Source organism: Hylaeus anthracinus, unplaced genomic scaffold (assembly GCF_026225885.1).
Source record: "Hylaeus anthracinus isolate JK02 unplaced genomic scaffold, UHH_iyHylAnth1.0_haploid 12002, whole genome shotgun sequence".
Lineage (NCBI taxonomy): Eukaryota > Metazoa > Arthropoda > Insecta > Hymenoptera > Colletidae > Hylaeus > Hylaeus anthracinus.
In genome coordinates, this window is record NW_026534349.1 from 2,974,213 (window position 1) to 2,993,241 (window position 19,029).

At 38.4% G+C, this 19,029-nt stretch overlaps 5 protein-coding genes across 10 annotated transcripts; 3 read left to right on the forward strand and 2 right to left on the reverse strand.

Annotated features, from left to right (window-relative positions):
• Positions 1–149: 149 nt before the first annotated feature.
• Positions 150–3,230, forward strand: LOC128892224 (26S proteasome non-ATPase regulatory subunit 12). Of its 2 annotated transcripts, XR_008461028.1 has the most exons (10): positions 150–307; positions 538–710; positions 796–1,032; positions 1,112–1,216; positions 1,284–1,465; positions 1,545–1,769; positions 1,854–2,010; positions 2,088–2,381; positions 2,760–2,827; positions 2,935–3,230. XR_008461028.1 is itself a non-coding variant. In XM_054152483.1 (9 exons), exons 2-8 carry the CDS (start codon positions 564–566, stop codon positions 2,376–2,378), a joined length of 1,344 nt encoding a protein of 447 aa, XP_054008458.1. In that variant the 5' UTR covers positions 150–307; positions 538–563; the 3' UTR covers positions 2,379–2,381; positions 2,935–3,230. The 2 variants fall into 2 exon arrangements, 1 of the variants encoding a protein (XP_054008458.1); XM_054152483.1 differs by lacking the exon at positions 2,760–2,827.
• Positions 3,231–3,368: 138 nt separating this feature from the next.
• Positions 3,369–4,603, reverse strand: LOC128892227 (uncharacterized). Of its 2 annotated transcripts, none has more exons than XM_054152490.1 (3): positions 4,271–4,603; positions 3,732–3,885; positions 3,369–3,652 (listed from the first exon to the last, which is right to left on the reverse strand). In XM_054152490.1, the coding sequence occupies exons 1-3, from the start codon at positions 4,592–4,594 to the stop codon at positions 3,579–3,581; spliced, it is 552 nt and encodes a 183-aa protein (XP_054008465.1). In that variant the 5' UTR covers positions 4,595–4,603; the 3' UTR covers positions 3,369–3,578. The 2 variants fall into 2 exon arrangements, with proteins under 2 accessions (XP_054008465.1, XP_054008464.1); XM_054152489.1 differs by having other exon boundaries at positions 3,732–3,894.
• A 363-nt stretch (positions 4,604–4,966) lies between these two features.
• LOC128892222 (isoleucine--tRNA ligase, mitochondrial) lies at positions 4,967–9,084 on the forward strand. 2 transcript variants are annotated; one of them, XM_054152477.1, is made up of 15 exons: positions 4,967–5,197; positions 5,278–5,400; positions 5,464–5,611; positions 5,689–5,893; positions 5,959–6,260; positions 6,343–6,509; positions 6,583–6,819; positions 6,902–7,074; positions 7,156–7,288; positions 7,362–7,519; positions 7,587–7,730; positions 7,820–8,033; positions 8,106–8,358; positions 8,430–8,611; positions 8,680–9,084. In XM_054152477.1, the coding sequence occupies exons 1-15, from the start codon at positions 4,967–4,969 to the stop codon at positions 8,911–8,913; spliced, it is 2,904 nt and encodes a 967-aa protein (XP_054008452.1). In that variant the 3' UTR covers positions 8,914–9,084. The 2 variants fall into 2 exon arrangements, with proteins under 2 accessions (XP_054008452.1, XP_054008454.1); XM_054152479.1 differs by lacking the exon at positions 4,967–5,197 and having other exon boundaries at positions 5,342–5,400; positions 5,474–5,611; positions 8,680–9,082.
• LOC128892221 (gamma-tubulin complex component 6) lies at positions 9,078–14,745 on the reverse strand. The gene is made up of 12 exons (XM_054152476.1): positions 14,241–14,745; positions 13,935–14,149; positions 13,628–13,869; positions 13,406–13,535; positions 12,366–13,312; positions 12,087–12,306; positions 11,763–11,994; positions 11,528–11,708; positions 10,049–11,450; positions 9,746–9,955; positions 9,498–9,670; positions 9,078–9,414 (listed from the first exon to the last, which is right to left on the reverse strand). The coding sequence occupies exons 1-12, from the start codon at positions 14,434–14,436 to the stop codon at positions 9,090–9,092; spliced, it is 4,473 nt and encodes a 1,490-aa protein (XP_054008451.1). The 5' UTR covers positions 14,437–14,745; the 3' UTR covers positions 9,078–9,089.
• Positions 14,746–14,793: 48 nt separating this feature from the next.
• On the forward strand, positions 14,794–18,195 carry LOC128892223 (forkhead box protein K1). 3 transcript variants are annotated; one of them, XM_054152481.1, is made up of 6 exons: positions 14,794–14,999; positions 15,475–15,809; positions 16,264–17,037; positions 17,139–17,389; positions 17,533–17,635; positions 17,712–18,195. In XM_054152481.1, the coding sequence occupies exons 1-6, from the start codon at positions 14,937–14,939 to the stop codon at positions 17,884–17,886; spliced, it is 1,701 nt and encodes a 566-aa protein (XP_054008456.1). In that variant the 5' UTR covers positions 14,794–14,936; the 3' UTR covers positions 17,887–18,195. The 3 variants fall into 3 exon arrangements, with proteins under 3 accessions (XP_054008456.1, XP_054008457.1, XP_054008455.1); XM_054152482.1 differs by lacking the exon at positions 14,794–14,999 and adding an exon at positions 15,178–15,302 and having other exon boundaries at positions 15,429–15,809; XM_054152480.1 differs by lacking the exon at positions 14,794–14,999 and having other exon boundaries at positions 15,325–15,809.
• The last annotated feature ends 834 nt before the right edge of the window (positions 18,196–19,029 follow it).

The window sequence follows — 19,029 nt, forward strand, 5'->3', positions numbered from 1 at the left end:
GTATAGTGGATTGCATCCGTGTTTTTACTCATTTTTGTTTATTATTACGATAGTTAAATTGGATCGTACTGCCCTCTGTCTGCGATGACGGTAAAGTAGATTGGCGAACCGACTCCGTGATTTTACCATTTCGAGAGTGATCCGTGTGTAGCGTTGTTATTTTGCGGTTAATGCATGACAATCGTTTTTTGACATTGTCTCATAGAAAATATTAAGTTCATATACAGACGTACGTAGATCGCATTTACTGAAAGGAATTTCTACGTTTCGTTATACTATTTCGCAACAGGAAGAAAATATCAGTAAGGTACGTATGGTGTTACGAGAACAGTTGATTTTGTAGGTTATACGAGGCGTTTAGGGTAGTAAGAGCGAATTCAACGTTACGACGTACAATTAAATATAACTCCTCTTTAAATATAAGGTTAAACTTTGTAAATATAAGCTTAAATATAATCTTGTTAAGTTTGCGTCACTATCCAAAATGCCTAATACATTTTCTTGCAATTTGTGTCTTTGACTGATCTGTTTTCGTAGTCAAGACGGACATCTCCGAGAGCGCAATGTCTTCTAGTGATCTTACAAAAACGATGGCGGATTATACCGCCGTTTGCGATGCAAAAATCCCAGAGTGCGAACTCATGGCACGAGAGGGGAAGCTGCACGATGCTTTAGACCAGTTGCTGGCATTAGAGAAACTAACACGAACAGTTAAGTTTTCCTACAATGTTTTATCTAATACACTCTATCTTTAATGTTATAAAAATTACATGGAGTATTTTGGGCATATTATAGAAGCCAGATATAATATCAACGTCGCGAATTTTGGTTGCCATTGTTCAAATTTGTCTAGAAGCAAGAAATTGGGCAGCTCTGAATGAACATATAGTTTTATTGACCAAAAGGCGTTCTCAGTTAAAACTGGCAGTCACAAAAATGGTCCAAGAGTGCTCTACTTATGTAGACAAAATGCCAGACAAGGAAACCACAATAAAATTGATAGAAACTCTGCGTACAGTAACTGAAGGAAAGGTAAAGTATCTTAAAGCAACAATTGTTACAAATGCGTTTTCAAACATTTCGGGAAATTAGTATGATCTTATCATTTAAGATATACGTGGAAGTTGAGAGAGCAAGGCTCACTCATCGTCTGGCAAAAATCAAAGAGGAAGATGGAGATATCGCTGGTGCTGCAGCTGTTATGCTGGAATTACAAGTATGTATATTAAATATGAGGATACAGGAGTCAGAGATACCAAATTAATTTTGAAACGACCCTCTAGGTTGAGACATACGGTAGTATGTCGCGTTTAGAAAAAGCTTCTCTTATTTTGGAGCAAATGCGATTATGTTTAGCAAAGAAAGATTTCATGCGTACTCAAATAATAGCCAAGAAAATCAACGTCAAATTCTTCAAAGATGACGACGACGAAGAAACGCAGACCCTCAAATTGAAATATTACGAGTAAGTAAATTATCGCCCAACCGATTTCGCGTAAATAGGTTTTTATATTGGTTATTTTATAAGAACATTTTTGTTTCAGCCTGATGATGGAATTAGCGCGTCACGAAGGTTGGCATCTAGAATTGTGTAGACACAACCGAGCGGTACTAGAGACTCCAACTGTGAAAGATGATCCAAAGAGAAGGCAGACTGCGCTTTCTCGAGCTGTTTTGTATCTTGTACTCGCCCCTCACGAACCGGAACAAGCTGACTTAACGCATAGACTACTCGCCGATAAACTTCTAGACGAGATACCGACATACAAGTAGTGCTTGTTGTTCCTCAAATCTTTAGATTCGTTAACACTTCCGTTACATTCACCAACGAATTTCTTTTCATTTTTCCCCAGAGAGTTATTACGCCTTTTTGTGAATCCAGAACTGATAAAGTGGTCCGGGCTTTGCGAAATCTATGAGAAAGACCTCGCTACAACTGAAGTCTTCACGCCTTCGACGGAAGAAGGTCGAGAGCGGTGGGCTGATCTACGACATCGCGTTGTTGAACACGTAAGTTTATCATATTGACATCGTTACATTTTGACAAATGTCCTTTGATACTTATCGTGTTTTCATTGGACTTATAGAACATTAGGATTATGGCAAAATATTACACAAAAATTACGTTAACTCGTATGGCCGAATTGTTGGATTTACCAGTCGAAGAAACTGAATCGTGTCTCTGCTATCTAGTCGAAACTGGAGTGATAAATGCCCGTACAGATCGGCCAGCTGGCGTAGTTCGATTCACCGGAACACAAGAACCAGCTGCTTTATTAGATGCTTGGGCTGCTTCGTTATCGAAATTAATGAGCCTCGTCAACCATACGACCCATCTTATTCATCAAGAAGAAATGCTGGCTGTTGCTCAATCCTAAAAGGTATATTTAATCATTTCTCTTCCTCTCCCTTTTGTCCTTTCGCACCATCCTTCTTCTTTTTCTTCGGTATGCCCTTATTGTTTATATAATCCACGTTCTTGTTTCTACGATATGAATGCGCATTACAAACACTAAATGTATTATACATTTTGTGTTTGCTATACAAGGAACCGTCTAAAAGGCATTCCCGGTTGTGTGTTTAATACGTGTACCAGCTCCCAAAAATAAACTGGTTGTACGAAATATGCAGTACTTTTTAATCATCAATAACATACGACATATTGTACATAAACAATTAACGACATAGGTATTACACATCTTTCCAACAATAAATTCTGGACCTTCGTTTTTATCATTGCGAATATACAAATGTTTTAGGCTCTTAAAACTTCATCAAGCGGATACATCGCGATACATTATTACCCGTTAACGCCTTATTGTTACAGGTAATAATTGTAATTCGTAAGATTAACCACGGTATGGTAAAACAAACTTTACGATCACTAACAAAAAGCATCTTTTTAATATAAAAAATTTACCGTTTCTTTTTCAGATGACGAGCTTTTCATCTCGACCATCGTTAACGTCCAATTTATACACAAATAAAAATATGCACGTACAAACGTACTTGTTAAATTTTGTAACGTACAGTGTAAAAATATTTATACACGCAACGCGTATTACTCGGACTAGAATACCCTAGCTTCCATACAAGGCAATTTATCTTTGATTATATTTCGATTCTCGCAACCAAATAGAATTTCATACCGTTGCAGAACTCTCGTTATTTAGAAGTGTTACGTATCAGAGGCACTGAACATTCGAAAAAAAAATATTACTTCGAATGCACTGTTTTGATCATTTCACGATTCAAGAATATTTAAGTAACACCACATTCGTCCTTAAAAAGAGAGAGAATTAAAGAGAAAAGGCACGATCATTTTGCCGCTTCGTCGGCTTTCTATACAATTCGAACATATCACGTTCGCGATAAACTCTTCTCCCACCGTTCTGTTAATTAATACAACGCGCGATAAAGACACCATTTATGCAACAGATCTGCGATCAGTTTATAGTAAAAAAAAAGCTCGTTTAATATACCAAGAAAACGAAGAAACGAGCAATCCTTCGCACTTCGAAAAGTCAAATTGCAATTCTTCGCGATCTACGATCTTTCGATCGTAAGAAATATCCGTTTCAAGGTTTCTGCCTTATGTTCTCGGCTAGAGCAATATTTCCGCAAGGTACCGTTTCACAACTCGGCTTGGCATCTAAAGTAAAACAAAGAATTTTTTATTATATGTTAATATTCAGTGAAAATTACAAATTATTGAAACAACAAATATTTACCGTTGTCTATGGTCCTTTGTAGTAGAGCTACCGCTTCCGCGTAAGAAGGTGGAGGTAATTCGTTCGAGTTTTCTTGGACTATTACTTCGTAAGAAGGTGGACCTGAAGCTGCTGTACTAATAGGACCCATACCACGAGCACCAGTCATCAATTCCTGCAAATGCTGTCGAACAGTCAAGCTAACGTTCTCCAGCGATCTGTCTTGTATTTTTAAATAAGTTATTTTTGTTTCAATTTCATTTATTTGATGATATTTCATAGATACATTACCTATGATTTAAGGAATTTAAACATAGACGCGCTTACCGCTACGCAATTTAATCTTTCGCGTTTCAAGTACTTGCCGCGCTGCCGTTTAAAATGAAAGGCAAATACATATCTCTCTTTCAACAATCGATAAGTCTACAACTTGAACGTTACGCGACCACGACGACGATTACAAGATCGTCGACAAACAGAGGAACGTAACTAGAGGACCGGAAACGGTCGCCGATAGAAAACTGCCGGAACGTCTAGCAAACCGCGAAATAGTTACTCACCCTAAACAACTGTCGCTGATGAAAGATCATTTGTATGACGGACTTTCTTCGTAGATAAAGCATACATTTAACGGCCACCATGAGTCCGGAACAGATGAATATCGGACCGATAAGCCACATGTGACCAAGGTTCAAAAATATGTGCCCGTCGCCCAAAGCAGAAATAGTGATAGCTGTACCAATGGTGAATAGAATGGCGCTCAGGACGAGATAGCTATAGCTAGTACAGTCACATTTGCCAAAAGTGTTCGCTGGTTCCTCGTACCGTTCCTCGATGCGATGCAGTCTGTTCGATAAGAACGAGCTTTCGAAAACTGTAGCCATATTTCTTCGCCAGAAGCTATCGTACGCGAGACCCCGAAATCGGATCAGTTGGAACGAACCAGAACGGACTAACCTACCTATCGTCCACTTCGGTTCCTTGTTTACTATACGCGAATATTGCTTTCTCTTTCTTTCCAAATTTTCTTTATGACGTGTTGCATCTTAACAACTATTAAGTCTTTAATTACCAGGAATAAAAGACTGATGATAGATATCGATCCCATTAGCTGTACATTCGTGCACCTTACGAATTTTCCTTGCGATAATTGCGCAAATCTTGTCGGATGTATCGGACATCCTTTTGCTTTAACCGATACTTGCGTATAATTACCTTTTATTGACAAAATTACGTTACCATTCTTCGAAATAAATATGCGTTTCTATTGCAATACTGTAAATATGCATAGGCATCTGTTCTGCCAGAAGCGAACATTCCTCACGAGTAAAGGACATAGAAAAATAAATGAAAAATTGGCCGAAAATGCTAAAGAAAAAACCACGAAAAAAAATCCATTTTCTCAAACTGTCTTACTTCCGCGCACTGAATTTCCAGCGCAAATTAATGGAAAGAAACGGGTAGAGAAGGATGAATATTTAACCACGGTAGATAATCCTAAATTAAAATCTTCTACTACTATTAAAGTTTCTATTAGTTCACATTTGTCATGGTATGTTTTTCACAGAACTGTGGTTTTTCTGAAATGTACGAGTGGCAAAGAAAGACCCTGCCAGGGCCTGATTTTGTTTTACACGACGGACCGCCTTATGCAAATGGGACTCCACATATGGGACACGCTATTAATAAGGTTCATATTATAATTTGATACCTATCATATTTATATCTTATTTGAAGTTCCATAATTTTACAGATACTTAAAGATATAACATTGAGGAGTAATGTTGTCCTTGGAAATCGAGTACACTATGTACCTGGCTGGGATTGCCATGGTTTACCTATAGAGTTGAAAGCCCTTCATGATATTAACATAAGTGATCCCATAACAATTAGGGAAAAAGGTATCATTATTAATATATGAACTACTCTTATTTGAACACAAATGATGTCAGTGCTAAGCAAATTCTATTGTATTTAGCTTGCAAATATGCCAAGGAAGCTATTGCCATACAGAAACAAGCCTTTCAGTCTTGGGGTGTGATGGCTAATTGGAGAGAATCTGGATGCTACTTTACAAATCAGCCTTCATATATAAAAAATCAGCTCCGACAATTTATAAAGTTGTATGAGAAGGGTATCATATTTAGAGATTTTATGCCAGTCTACTGGTCTCCTTCCTCCAGGTAGAATACAGTTTGTATACATTTATTTTTATATAGCAAGATTCCTTAATATTTTTATATTGCAGAACAGCATTAGCAGAATCTGAATTAGAATACAAGGAGCGTAAGAGTAAAGCGGTAATTGTTCGTCTACGCGTTGATAATTTGTCGGCGACATTAAATTCATTCAATGATCGTACTATATATGCACTTATATGGACTACTACTCCTTGGACCTTAGTGGCAAATCAAACTCTAGCTTTTTCGCCAGACGTCTTGTACTGTCTTGCCGAAGATAGCACTGGAAACTTAAACATTGTTGCAAAAGAATTGTTGGAAAGTGTTGAATCAAAGATTGGTACTCTACAGCCAGTAGCACAATTTGTGGGTAAAGTCTTTAAAGAAATGGTTTGAAATAAATTGGTCCAAATAGGATGAAAAGATTGATTCAAATGATATCAACATTTAAGGCAAGGAATTGGAGGGTACCATGTATTTTCATCCCTTGGAGAACAAGAGATTACCTTTCTTAACTGCATCCCATGTTACTACAAACATTGGGACTGGTCTTGTTCACACTGCCCCCGCGCATGGTCACGAAGATTTTCTGGTTGCACTTGAAAATAAGATGGCTGTTGTAAGTTATTCAACCATTGTATCAACCTATTATTACGAATGCTTTAAAGTATAAGGTTCCTCATCTTGCATAGTTATCTATGGTAGATGCTGACGGTCGATATACCGAGGCGGCTGGTTCAGAATTTCATGGATTGAAAGTATTGACAGAGGGAACCGATAAAGTCTTGAATCGCATTGCGCAAGATGTTTTGCATATCGATACGTATAGTCATAGTTATCCTCACGATTGGCGAACAAAAGAACCAGTTTTTATCCGCGCCAGTAATCAGTGGTTCATTGACATAAAATCTCTGAGAGAAAAAGTTATTGTAAGCTGTTTTGTTATACTTTCTTATCATCTTATACTTAAATCTTCCTGCTAATGATATATGTTCGTCGTGGCTATATAAGAACAACGTCAAGGACGTAAAGATATATCCTGAATCCAATCGAAAATCTTTTACGAACGCTTTACTCGCTGGAATCAAAGAACGACCGTACTGGTGTATCTCGAGACAACGTTCTTGGGGAACGCCGATACCTGTATTCTACAACAAAACAACAGGCAAAGCAATTGCGAATAGGTATTGTTTTTTTTTAGTTTTATTCGCATTTTTTTATATTCATTTTTTAATTGCCCTTTTTTTACGTCCCGTTTTTTTCAGAGATCTCGTCGAACGTTTATGTAATTCAATCGATCGATATGGTCCCGATTGCTGGTGGAGACATTCGGAGGAGGAGTTGGTAGGATCCAACGTAAATGAAGAGATAAATACAAATGACGTAGAAAAAGGAAAGGTGAGTTTTAATTAAAAATAATAGATACTCTGGATTACTTAAAGTTGCATTCGTCAATGAGAATATTTTTCAGGATATTATGGATATCTGGTTCGATAGTGGTATCTCTTGGTCAGCAGTTTTACCGGAAGGTAAAGCGAATCTCTATTTAGAAGGATGCGATCAATTCAATGGTTGGTTTCAGTCGTCCTTAATAACATCCGTCGCTTTACAAGAATGTCCACCTTATCGGTAAGAAAAAGAGTTACTCGTAAAACTGAAGATATTTACAATTTTTCCCTACATTTGTGTTTTCCAGAGCACTATTTGTACATGGGTTCGCAGTTGATGAAAATAACTTGAAGATGTCAAAATCAGTGGGCAACGTAATAAACCCGGAAGAACTTCTGCTAGGTGGATCCAACTTACAGAAGGCGCCTGTGTACGGTGTTGATGTTCTAAGGTATCGAATATGATTTTACGACATACGTTCCAACACGTGACGAGATCACGACATAATTTACAACATTTCTTTTTACTTGTTCCGTTCAGATGGTGGGTAGGGAATCACGCGTGTCAACATACGCAAGTTCCCGTCTCAAAGGAATTACTCGATGAGTGCAAATTGTGCGTCAATAGACTACGTCTGATAGCGCGCTTTCTTCTGGGTGTTTTACATCCTTATCACAACGGTGTGGACTGCGAACCACAATACCTAACTATCGACAAATATATGCTGTATTCGTTATATCGGTACCACGAGCAGGTAATGTCAATAAATTGAATGCATACAATATTAGGAACCTAGGTATATTATAATAATTCTGTGTATTATTAGATCCAACAACATTACAGCAATTACGAGTACCATCACGTCGGTAAAATGATCATGCACTTCATAGCGAATGATTTATCAGCGCTGTATTGTAATTTAATTAAAGACAGACTTTACTGCGATGAAGCGACACATCCATCGCGCATTGCAGCCGTTCAAGTTGTAAGAGAAATATTAACCGTTCTTATGAGGACTATCACCCCAATCGTTCCCCATTTAGTGGAAGAAGTATGGTTACATCATCCCGAAAATCAAGGTGAAGTTCATTATTATCGTAAAGAATGAAAATAAAGGCACACCTGCTTTAATTAACCTTTACGATTACAGCATCAGTACCATTCTACCATACCTCGTACAAGGTACCAGAATTTTGGAACGACCCAACAATCGCGGAACGCATGGACGCGGCGTTACGACTAAGGAACAAGCTATTAAATATCGCCAATACAAAGACGTGGGAACTATCTGCCACTGTAGAAGCAACCAAAGAAGACTTCTCCTCGCTCTCCGTAAGTATACATAATCAATAAAGCACTGAACAGTTGAATGATATTTAATTTAATTTTATTTTATACAGCTTTTACACGATGAGAAGCAATCTTCGAATACTGAATTGTGCGAGATATTGCAATTATCCTCGATAACATTAACCGAAAATCATGCAATTACAGAAACGCAAATCGAAGTACGCAATATTCAGAAAGACTTATGTAAGCGATGTAGAAGGTATCCTGAGGTTCAAGATGACGGATTGTGTTCGCGATGCATCGGTGTACTTGTCAAAGATAAACCTATGTCTGCTATCGCGTAACAATATCACAAGAGTTGAGTTTTTTTGCCAAAGAATACAAAATTATCACTCCCTTTTCTCTTTACAAACGTTAAACGTGCGGTTCGTGTTTGATGGCGGCTTAAAACAAAAGAGAGAATCGGGTAACAGACATGTGAGAGAAGGTGCAACGGTAAAGATACAGGTACGATAATTCATTATAATTCCGATGGACCTGTGGAACCACGATAAGTCTTAACAGTCAAGTCATACATTTGGTTAATGTTAAGAGCATTTAAGAAATGCATTAGATGCGGCTGATATCCACTGGTAGCTAATTTATACGCAACGTGTGCCATGTACGCACGTAATTCACAGAATGATCGGTACATTTGTTCCAGCTTCTTAAAATTCGGGTGTACATATCCTGTAGATCTCAAAATCCAGCTTTGAGACCGCAATCTATTGTGAAATTTCAAAATAACCTTAAATATATTGTTCAAACATACGCGTACTTTTTCGCTGCGAGAGTTAAGCATGCATCTATAACAAAGAACAATATACAAAGAGTGTTATATATTTCGTTATGCTTTAATGGATTTAAAAAACAGGCTTCGATTTCTTACCTCGAAAGTATTCGTTTTATATAATGCACGTGTGACAAATATATTTGATCCACCGTTACAGAATTTTCCAAGTCCTTTTCAAACTCAGTCCAGCTCGAGTATAAAACGCTACACATTAAATAATTGTGCAAAGCATTCATAAATTGCGTCATTGAATGCCTGTACAGTTGCAGCTGTAAAGAAATTTAAATTAACGCATATCGCAAACTGATATTAACAGCCATGTTAAGATTTTCGCGTGCGCGTACTTTATGGTACTGTTGAGATGTAACTGCTTTTCGATCTCTCTTCATGATACTGAAGTCTTCTTGCAACACCCAGGAAACTCGACCGCTCGTTATTAAAAATTTAAATACTTTGCCATATTTTTGCATGACTGTATCATCAAGTATAATATTCAATGGCCAGCTTATTTTGTAATTAAGAGAAATAGAATCCAATGCAGAAGGATCGGATAGCTGTGAAATAAATAAGAATATCATTACTTTTGAAAAAAATTGAAACGTCTAGAATCTACGGAAGACAAGTAGACAATATAAAATATAATTTACATGCAACTGTGCTGGTGTGTCTGTCGCCGAGAGACTGAGGAGCTCCGAGTTAACATAAACACTGTTGAATGAATTAACAAGTGCTCGTTCTAAAATATTCGTTAACGTAGCAGAATTAAACAGTTCAACGGGTCTCGGAATCTCGTACACGCGAGTATAAAGTGAGTCCGTCAAGCTCTTAGCAAATTCTCCGTTCAACAAGAAAAAACAGCTGCGCAGACTATGGAAATGCAGCAGCAAATTGTTTTCCTTGAGAAAATATTTAATGACAGCGTTGTTAATTAGGCAGCTCTGTATGTTAAGTGGAATACGAATTGACTTTTCGAGGTAAGCTTGAAGAGAAGTATGATCGATTAACTCGACATCGGCAACGGTCAAAGGAGCTGTTATTGACGCCGTAGATGTCGACTCCTCCCGCGCTAACACGAATAGATCAGGAAATGTTGAATCTTCCTCTATGACTAAAGGTGATTTCGTAAACGTTCGCGGAGAACTGGAGATATGTGTATCAGAGTTTGAGATTTCCATAGGAGATCGATCGTCCGAATTCTGCGTTTGCGACATAGGACTCTGTATCGTCGAAGCAAAATTATCTGTAGTACATGACATCGGTGTTTCTAAATCATTTCTTTCATTTAAATTTGTGATACTTTTAGCATCATCGACAGTCATTCTCGTCAGGTCATTCATATTATGTGCAAGCCTGATTTGTTGTACGTCGAGTTGGTTGTTATTTGGTGTCATTTTACCTTGTACAGGCCACGCGTGCTTGCTAACCTGCAACTCTGTTATATTATTGATTTTGGAAATATTTAGAAAACTGGGCCTTTCAATTGTCCATGAAGGATTTACACGATAGACAGATAAATTTTTCAAATCTTCATCTGACTTTTTGTTTATGGGAGGTGTCGCGATATGTAACTTATCGATATCTGTAGATATGATTGTTCCCACTGTACTTCTATTTTGTGATAGTTTTGATAAAATTCTCTCGTTTAATACTTCTAGTCTTTGATTATTCAAAAAATCATGAGCATCGGTTTCTTCGTTATTGTTGCTTGTTCTGTGTTCGCGTCGACCTTGACGCAAATCTCGGCCAGTTTCAACAGTTGATTTTGTCATTTCATCAGACGTAGTTCTAATAAACGTTTGATGAGATGTTCTCGAGTAATTTTTATTTTCATCTTCAAATGAAATTGGAGTTTCCGCTAAGGAACCTAATCTCGTTAAAGAATCAGTTTTTTCGGTGATTCTCAATCGAGCCTGTGCATCTCTGTTCGCCGAAGTTAATGCATCCACTCTCTCATCAAAAAGATTCATTCTCTTAGTACGCCAACGAGAACGCATGAAACGTTTATCAATATGATTAGTTAGATCCTCATAGTAATTCAAAATATTTGCTCTGTAAACAATAATGAAAAAATTCCAGTTCCAATATGATACGAACGCCAAATATAACTCAAATTATGAATACGATACCGTTCAACGCATCGTGCGTTCTCTTGCGTCGCACTTTCTTGTTTATTATGTTCAGTTTTGTTCAATGATTCGTTTTCTATCTTCTTTTGTTGCGTATTGTCAATCGAAAATTGTTCTTTTAAACTTAGCGGAACATTGCGTTTAGCTTGCGCTACTTTTCTCAATGCGTCATCCCGTTCCTCTAAAATCATTTTATATGAAAGATGGAAATGACATAAATGAAAATCATGCTTACCTCGAATTTTCAACATTGCGCTACGTTGAGCACAGACGACAAATTCTGCTATTTTTCTTTCCAATTGTTTTTGGTCTAGAATAGCTGTGGAAATGGAAAGTATCGGACCAAGCGCAGATTTACCTTTTTTTTCATATTCTCGACATCTCGATGATTGTTCGGATAGCGCGGTTACACTCAAGCAAACCTTTACTTCAGGTTGTTCGGTTATACAAACATGGCACACAGGATTCTAAATCCTCGTTCAGGGTCAGTATGATACATATGATACTATATAAGTAACTATATGATGCTTTGGTGACGCATTTTATTGCATGTGCATACCTTGGAATCGCATATTCTAAGAAGTCTAACTGTCTTTCCACATTGGAGTATTGATTCTACTAAATCGGTTAAAAAACCTGGAACAGCTTCGTTGCTCACCCTGAAACTTTTCGTCCAAAATGTATGCCCCCTATTCCGTAAATACTGTGGTTCCGTTTTAATCATAAATTCACCGTAAATATCATCGCATATACCCTCAAACATCCACTTCTGCAAAAACCTGCAAATAGATAAATGTAGTAAAAGTATGTTCCTTACCGTCTTTTCAACGATACATACCGAAAATAAACTTCACAACAGGACTTTAACAAAGAATAGAATACTAAGGCAATCCTGTTATCCGTCACTTTAATTGCTTCATTGTAAATTCTAGTGAGAATACTGCTTCCTTCTCGAAGCGTGCACTGGTCCCTCTTATAAGGTTCGCAAAGCTTAGCAACTTTAGTGATTAAGGTAGCCACTGGACGTACTTTCTGAAGCAACCTCAGTAGTCTCCCTGATTTATTTTCGCAAGTGAAAATTCTTAGAAGTGCTGCATGATAATAAAGTAGTAGTTCTTTGATATTCGAACACATAGTCTTGAATATAAGCCCTCCTTCTTGTAACTTTCCACTTTGCAATTTAGGTGTAACTAAATGCGATAAGAATTTGAAACAATTGCCCCAATTAATAGCTTCTTGGCACGTTTTTGCTAACGATTCTGAGCACACACCATATACGCTGATATTTTCTCGTATAGTGAATCCCGTCGTATCAGTGTAGTGAAAGGTACTTGACTCTATCCCAAGTAACATCGACTTTACATCATTAACAAATTTTTCAGTAGAAATTTCTTCGAGCAGGTGGACAGAGCTCATTATTTTTTCTGAAAGCAGTGGTAAACTGTTCATTTGTTTGATTTTTGCCAAATGTATTCCAGCTGTGGGTAAGTCAGTCAAGAACAATGATTCTTTCTTAGGTTGTAACTCTCCAAAATGTTCCCATGTTCGATGATTTAAAGGAGATGCATCGGTGATATCGACCTGATTCCATACGCAATTCCAAGAATCTATGGTGTTATTTATTTCGTCGATAACGCTACGATCAGAAGACTTCCACGTTTCTATAAGACTTTCATTTTCTACACCAACTGCATCTATATATGCAAAAGGGGAATATGAATAACTCGGTACGAGTCCCCTGTCAGAAGGAGAAACATGTACATTTTCATTGTCGCCTTCATAAGTCTGAAACAGGAAATTGAGATATTTAATACGTCGCGTAATTCCTGTATTCTTTATATGTACGTTGTATTATATAATTTGAAAGCTAGCCCTCACCACTATTTCCTGCAGAATGTATGGATCCAAGTTTGAATTTTGTATAAAATGTTGATTTGAAAATATCGACGTCCGCGACGACACTGTATCAAATACATGAGTGGACATAAAATCAGGTGCCAAAGATATACTGTAACACACAAAATTAAACAGATTCAGTATTATGATACATATGATAAAAATAGTTGAGATTAAAAAGAAAGTACTTCCTATGGAGCTTACTCTATAGATTCAGTTCCAATGATGCCTTTGGATTTTATTGCCTCGTGTAAAAAATACAATCCATTTATAACAGTTGTGGGTATCACCTGTGTAATTTGATGCTTCTGCATTTTCAATGTTGCTTCAAATCTATCGGATGCTATAAAACATTCCATGGGATATATTTGAAACGATGATGCCGCCTCTGTACCATATGTTATTTCTGGTGTAACAGGATTACTTTTTCCATAGCAAAATATATTCTAGAAATTATAACAGAACATACTGTAACATGCTAGACTCCTCAACTCTTATGTTTCAAACTTACTGTAATTGGCTCTGGAGCAATGCTATAATCTTTCAATTGAACTAAGAGTTGTAGCACAGAACATATTGCTGTATTTAAACACGAAGACTCTACAAGTTCTTCTAAGAGATGTTCTAATGTAGTAGCATCATTTGTACGCTTTAACCCCAATTTCATCACAAAAATATGCTTTTGTATTTCTATTACTGGATCTATCTCATCAAACTCTGTGTAATCTGTGAAAACGAATACAAGTGACAAAACAGTAACAAATATATCAAGAAATAGATAGAAATATTTGCTGTCACAGTAGAGCATTCATGCTACCTTGACTAAGAGTTCTCTTGTCAGCTTTTTTAAGTAGTATTTCAAAAGCTTTGGTCCGAAGACGTTTAATTGTTTTGACATCGTAGTCGTGATTAAATTGAGCATTTCGATGAAAAGGTTGTCTATACACGTGTAATATGTGTCTGCTCAATTCGGTAACGAGACCGTAAATATCAGCATCGCCGTTGTCATTCATGATTGTATGTATTTACATATATAATTCTTGATGGTAACTAAGACACTGAATCACCTAACACAGTATGAAAACAATACTTCTCTTCTATATACACAGAAAGTTGAGAAACGCGAGAGCAAGTATGCTGCATTTGTATACTTTTGACCAGTTACTTCAAAGTCAAAATAATCAGGATATGATTAAAATAGGAATGTTTTTTACTCGTAAGATAAGATCACTGATGAGATCACATTCTGTTTGGAAGTTTAATATTTCAATAATATTCATAGTTCCGAAAGGAACAATTGTATACAATGCTTTCAGGTTCTACGCCATTACTTGAACGAACCATATTCAACTTGATATTTTGCTATGTTCAAATCGAAAGCTATATCGCGCGTCTATGTCACGTGGTGATTTTCCATGTTCCGAATTGGGGACAAACAAAGAAGATAAAACATATTCGCCTCTTTGTTAATCGCTCGCAATAGTTACCAATAAGTTTAGTGACACTAACAAGAATGGGAAAAGTGAGAGAAAATGGCACTACGAGCAATAGGAAGGAAAACGAGACGTCGTTAAACGTACGTGTTATGCGTTCTTTCTGAATTGCACAACGCGTATACATATGTGCTGTTAAATCAATCGAATGATCGATCGATCGATTGGTCGATCGGTTGGTCGGTAGGCCGGTTGGTGAATTTGTGTGTCAATTCATTAGTTTAACCAGTTGTTCGATGTTTCGCGTGTCTTCCCGAAATCGTTGGTGTTCGCTCGCGAAGATTCACGATTGATCACTTTAATTCCCGGTCCTCAGCTTCGTTCCCATCCTGCGTACAAACGGCCTTTAGACCGCGATTCCAGCGTCGTTTCTACTCTCTTCAGCGGTAACTCGTTCATTCTCTAACCGCGTCTATGTATCTAGTTATCTGCACGGTTATCTATCTATCTATCTATCTATCTATATCTATCTGTCTACCTCTCCTTTTCCCCTCTCTCATTCTATTCCGAAGGAGGGTTCGCTCACTTGGTGCTATGTCTACGTACTCTCGTACTCAGGAGAGCGACGCGTGGGCCCTTCTGGCACTGAAGTCGGCACCGGCCAGTCCGACGAAGATGCAGTGGAACCCGGAGGCAAAAGGTGCACCGATCGCACGGCTCGAGGGTCGTGAGTTCGAATACATGGTTAGACAGCGACGTATCACTATCGGGCGTAACAGCAGCAAGGGTGAGGTCGACGTCAACATGGGCCACTCCAGCTTTATCTCGCGACGACACCTCGAAATCTTCTATGATCATCCCTTCTTCTTTATGATCTGCAACGGTAAAAATGGTGTTTTCGTCGATGGAGTATTCCAACGAAAGGGCGCGCCTGCCTTCCAGTTGCCAAAGACGTAAGATATATTACGAGCCTTTATCGAGCCGACTTAACCTTTCTTGCACGTTTCTCGCACGCCTCTCGCACGCCTCTCCGTACGCACATTGTAGGTCCTTCCCTACGACAGGAAGATTTTCTACCGCCTCTCGTGTACTTAAACATACCGTTTCAATAAGTCGAATTTATATGTCATTATCTTCCGATCCGGTCTTTCTCAAATGAAATTTTATTTGATAACAGCAAACGGTCAGTGCAGACCTCTATACGAAAACTGTTTTCTAAACAACCTGATCTAATCGTCTTTAACGTGGTAATCTTTTATCTGTTTTAATTCTGTTTAAGAATCATATAATCTTGTTTCCTGTTTGATAAAATCGATAATTTTCTATTTCTATTTTCTATACAAAGAACTATTACTTCTGTTTCTATTTCTATTTCTATATCCTTCTGAATGTTTATTGTTGTTACAGGTGCACATTCAGATTCCCGAGTACAAATATAAGGCTCGTATTTCAGTCGTTAGTGGACGAGCAAGAGCAAAGTAACGTACGCGTACCTTCTCCACCAAAACAAAGGGCCCCCTTGCCACCTCTGCGTATCAATATTCCGGATACAGGATACAGCAGTCCGTTTCCTTCCCCGACTGGAACTATTAGCGCTGCTAATTCCTGTCCTGCTAGTCCACGTGCTGGTCAGGGAAGGAGAAATATATCCGCAGATCTTCAAATGGTAGCAGTGTATGCAGCTGCTGTAGCCAATGACCCACAAAATACTGGCTTGGAAAGGCACGACGGTGGACAAAGTTCCAGCAGACAGATAAGTCCAGAGCCTGGTATCGAATCGCGTTATAGAAGCGGAGGTAGTACTGGGCCGAATGGTACAACGGCGCATTGTAGTCCACCAAAGGATGACTCTAAACCACCATATTCGTATGCACAGCTAATCGTTCAAGCGATAGCGTCTGCTGCGGACAAGCAACTCACGTTGTCCGGCATTTATTCTTACATTACCAAGAATTATCCATACTATAGAACCGCGGATAAAGGCTGGCAGAATTCTATAAGGCATAATCTTTCGTTGAATCGTTATTTTATTAAAGTACCGAGAAGCCAGGAAGAGCCAGGAAAAGGGTCGTTCTGGAGAATAGATCCTCAATCGGAAGCTAAACTCATAGAACAGGCCTTCAGGCGAAGAAGACAACGCGGTGTTCCTTGTTTCCGCGCTCCTTTTGGTCTCTCATCCAGGTATACAGAGTTTCGTATCAAAGCAGCTTGCGTGCATATTTGTCTCGTATACTTTAACCATTGAAAAACAGTTAACAAAATGTGTTATTGAAAACATCTAGGAGCGCACCTGCTTCACCATCCCACGTAGGAATCAGTGGGCTGATGACGCCAGAATGCCTCAGTAGGGAAGCATCGCCAGGGCCAGAATCTTACCCTGATAGTTCTGTTCCTTCTCCAGCTGGTCAAATGACCAGTCAGTCCGCGCCTGGATCACCGGGTCATCCGTACGCGCCCTCGAGCCAGTCGTCTCATAAAGGTCGTCTGATGCAGCAGATTACTGTTGTCACGAACGGCGTCACCGGAGATACAGGTAGAGAAGTAGCAGTCGATTATACTATATCTTCACGACCTCCTACGATATATTTTTTCGTATTTCTCTGCGTTCATCGCTTGCTCGATCTCCTTATTATTTTCTAAATATCGACTATGGGAAATGTACTTTATTTGTTACAGATAAATACGTCGTATCCGGAAATACTACAGAGGAACATTCTCTTTCCCCGGCCGGTCAATATAGTCCGGCTCCCGTTATTGTACAAACCACGTATAACTACAGGTACGTGTTAACTCGTAATTTCATCCGTTGTGTTCTTCTCACAATTCGTTGAAGCTGATGATTACTTTGTATTCAGCGGAAGCTTTATCGGTCCCGACGCAGGCGTCGGAGTTGTGAAACGCTCGCACGAGGAATCGGACAGTTCTCCAGGTTCACCGGCACCGCTTGCTATCGTTGAAAGTCCCGAACCACTCGAGCATCAACAACCACAGTCGAAACGTCAACGCGTTCACGATATGGACGACCATTGAATCGTTGTCCTAGGTTTCCGTTACGTAGGACATTTGTTACATCGCGCTATTCGCTCATCGTTGAATATATCTGCACGCGCGTGTACCTCATACCTGCTCATGTGTATGTACGCAGAAACGCGCGTACACACCTTTACCCAAACTTTTTCGGATCCATGCCCGTAATCCATACCACATCTAAACTTACATAAAACCTCATCTTCGTACGGGCGCGTACAAAACACGTACGCGTACACTCAGTGTTGTACTTTCATTCATTTTATACATAATGATTACTTTAGTCTGCGTATAATAAATACTCGATCCAATGTATTGTTTAACGCAACAAGTGGGACATTTGCAAGAAAAATGAGACGACAAAGGTTGTGTTCCCTCTTCGCGTTCAAACTTGTTTTAACGTTTCGGTTTTACGCAACTTTTTCGTAGTCATATCCTCGACGGTGCGCGCGTGTGTACACACGGTGGCTCAAAATATACGGTACAACCCGAAAGATCGCGATTCTTCGTTCGAAGAGAAATAAAATTCGTAGAATAACATGTTCCTTTGCGAGGCTTTGCTATCGATACGAGCGATTTCGAGAGTGACGCGTTCGTGCGCGCATGCGATTAATAAACCTGAGTTTCATCAACTTTACGTAACTCTTTCGTATTTGTACGCAAGGTGTATGAAATTACAGGTTAGCGTTATTCAATAAAACGTAACGTAGTATTGTTATATATTTTTTTTTTATTTAGTTAGTCGTCAAACCAGTGAAAACTACTTGTACTAACATTAGGATTCGTATCCCTTCGAGTAGTTGAAAATTCCTGTTTTTTAATTAGGAAATGTTTTCGATACTTTCGCTAGGAAACTTATTTTTATTAAAGTAAGCGTTTGGTCTCCGTGTATCGTACAGGAGTGTTGATAGATTAATATATGTGATCTATCGAAATGAAATTTTAGCAGCGTACACGTGAACCCTGTGCATTTTCAGAATCGATCATCTCGAAGTGGAAGACTCGTAAAAGAAACTTTTATTCTACGTTATGAATTCATTGCCGCGAAGAATCGCCGCGTCTTTAGTTGTATCGGTTATTTTAAGCTTTGATGGTATACATATATATATATATATATATATATATATATATATATATATATATATA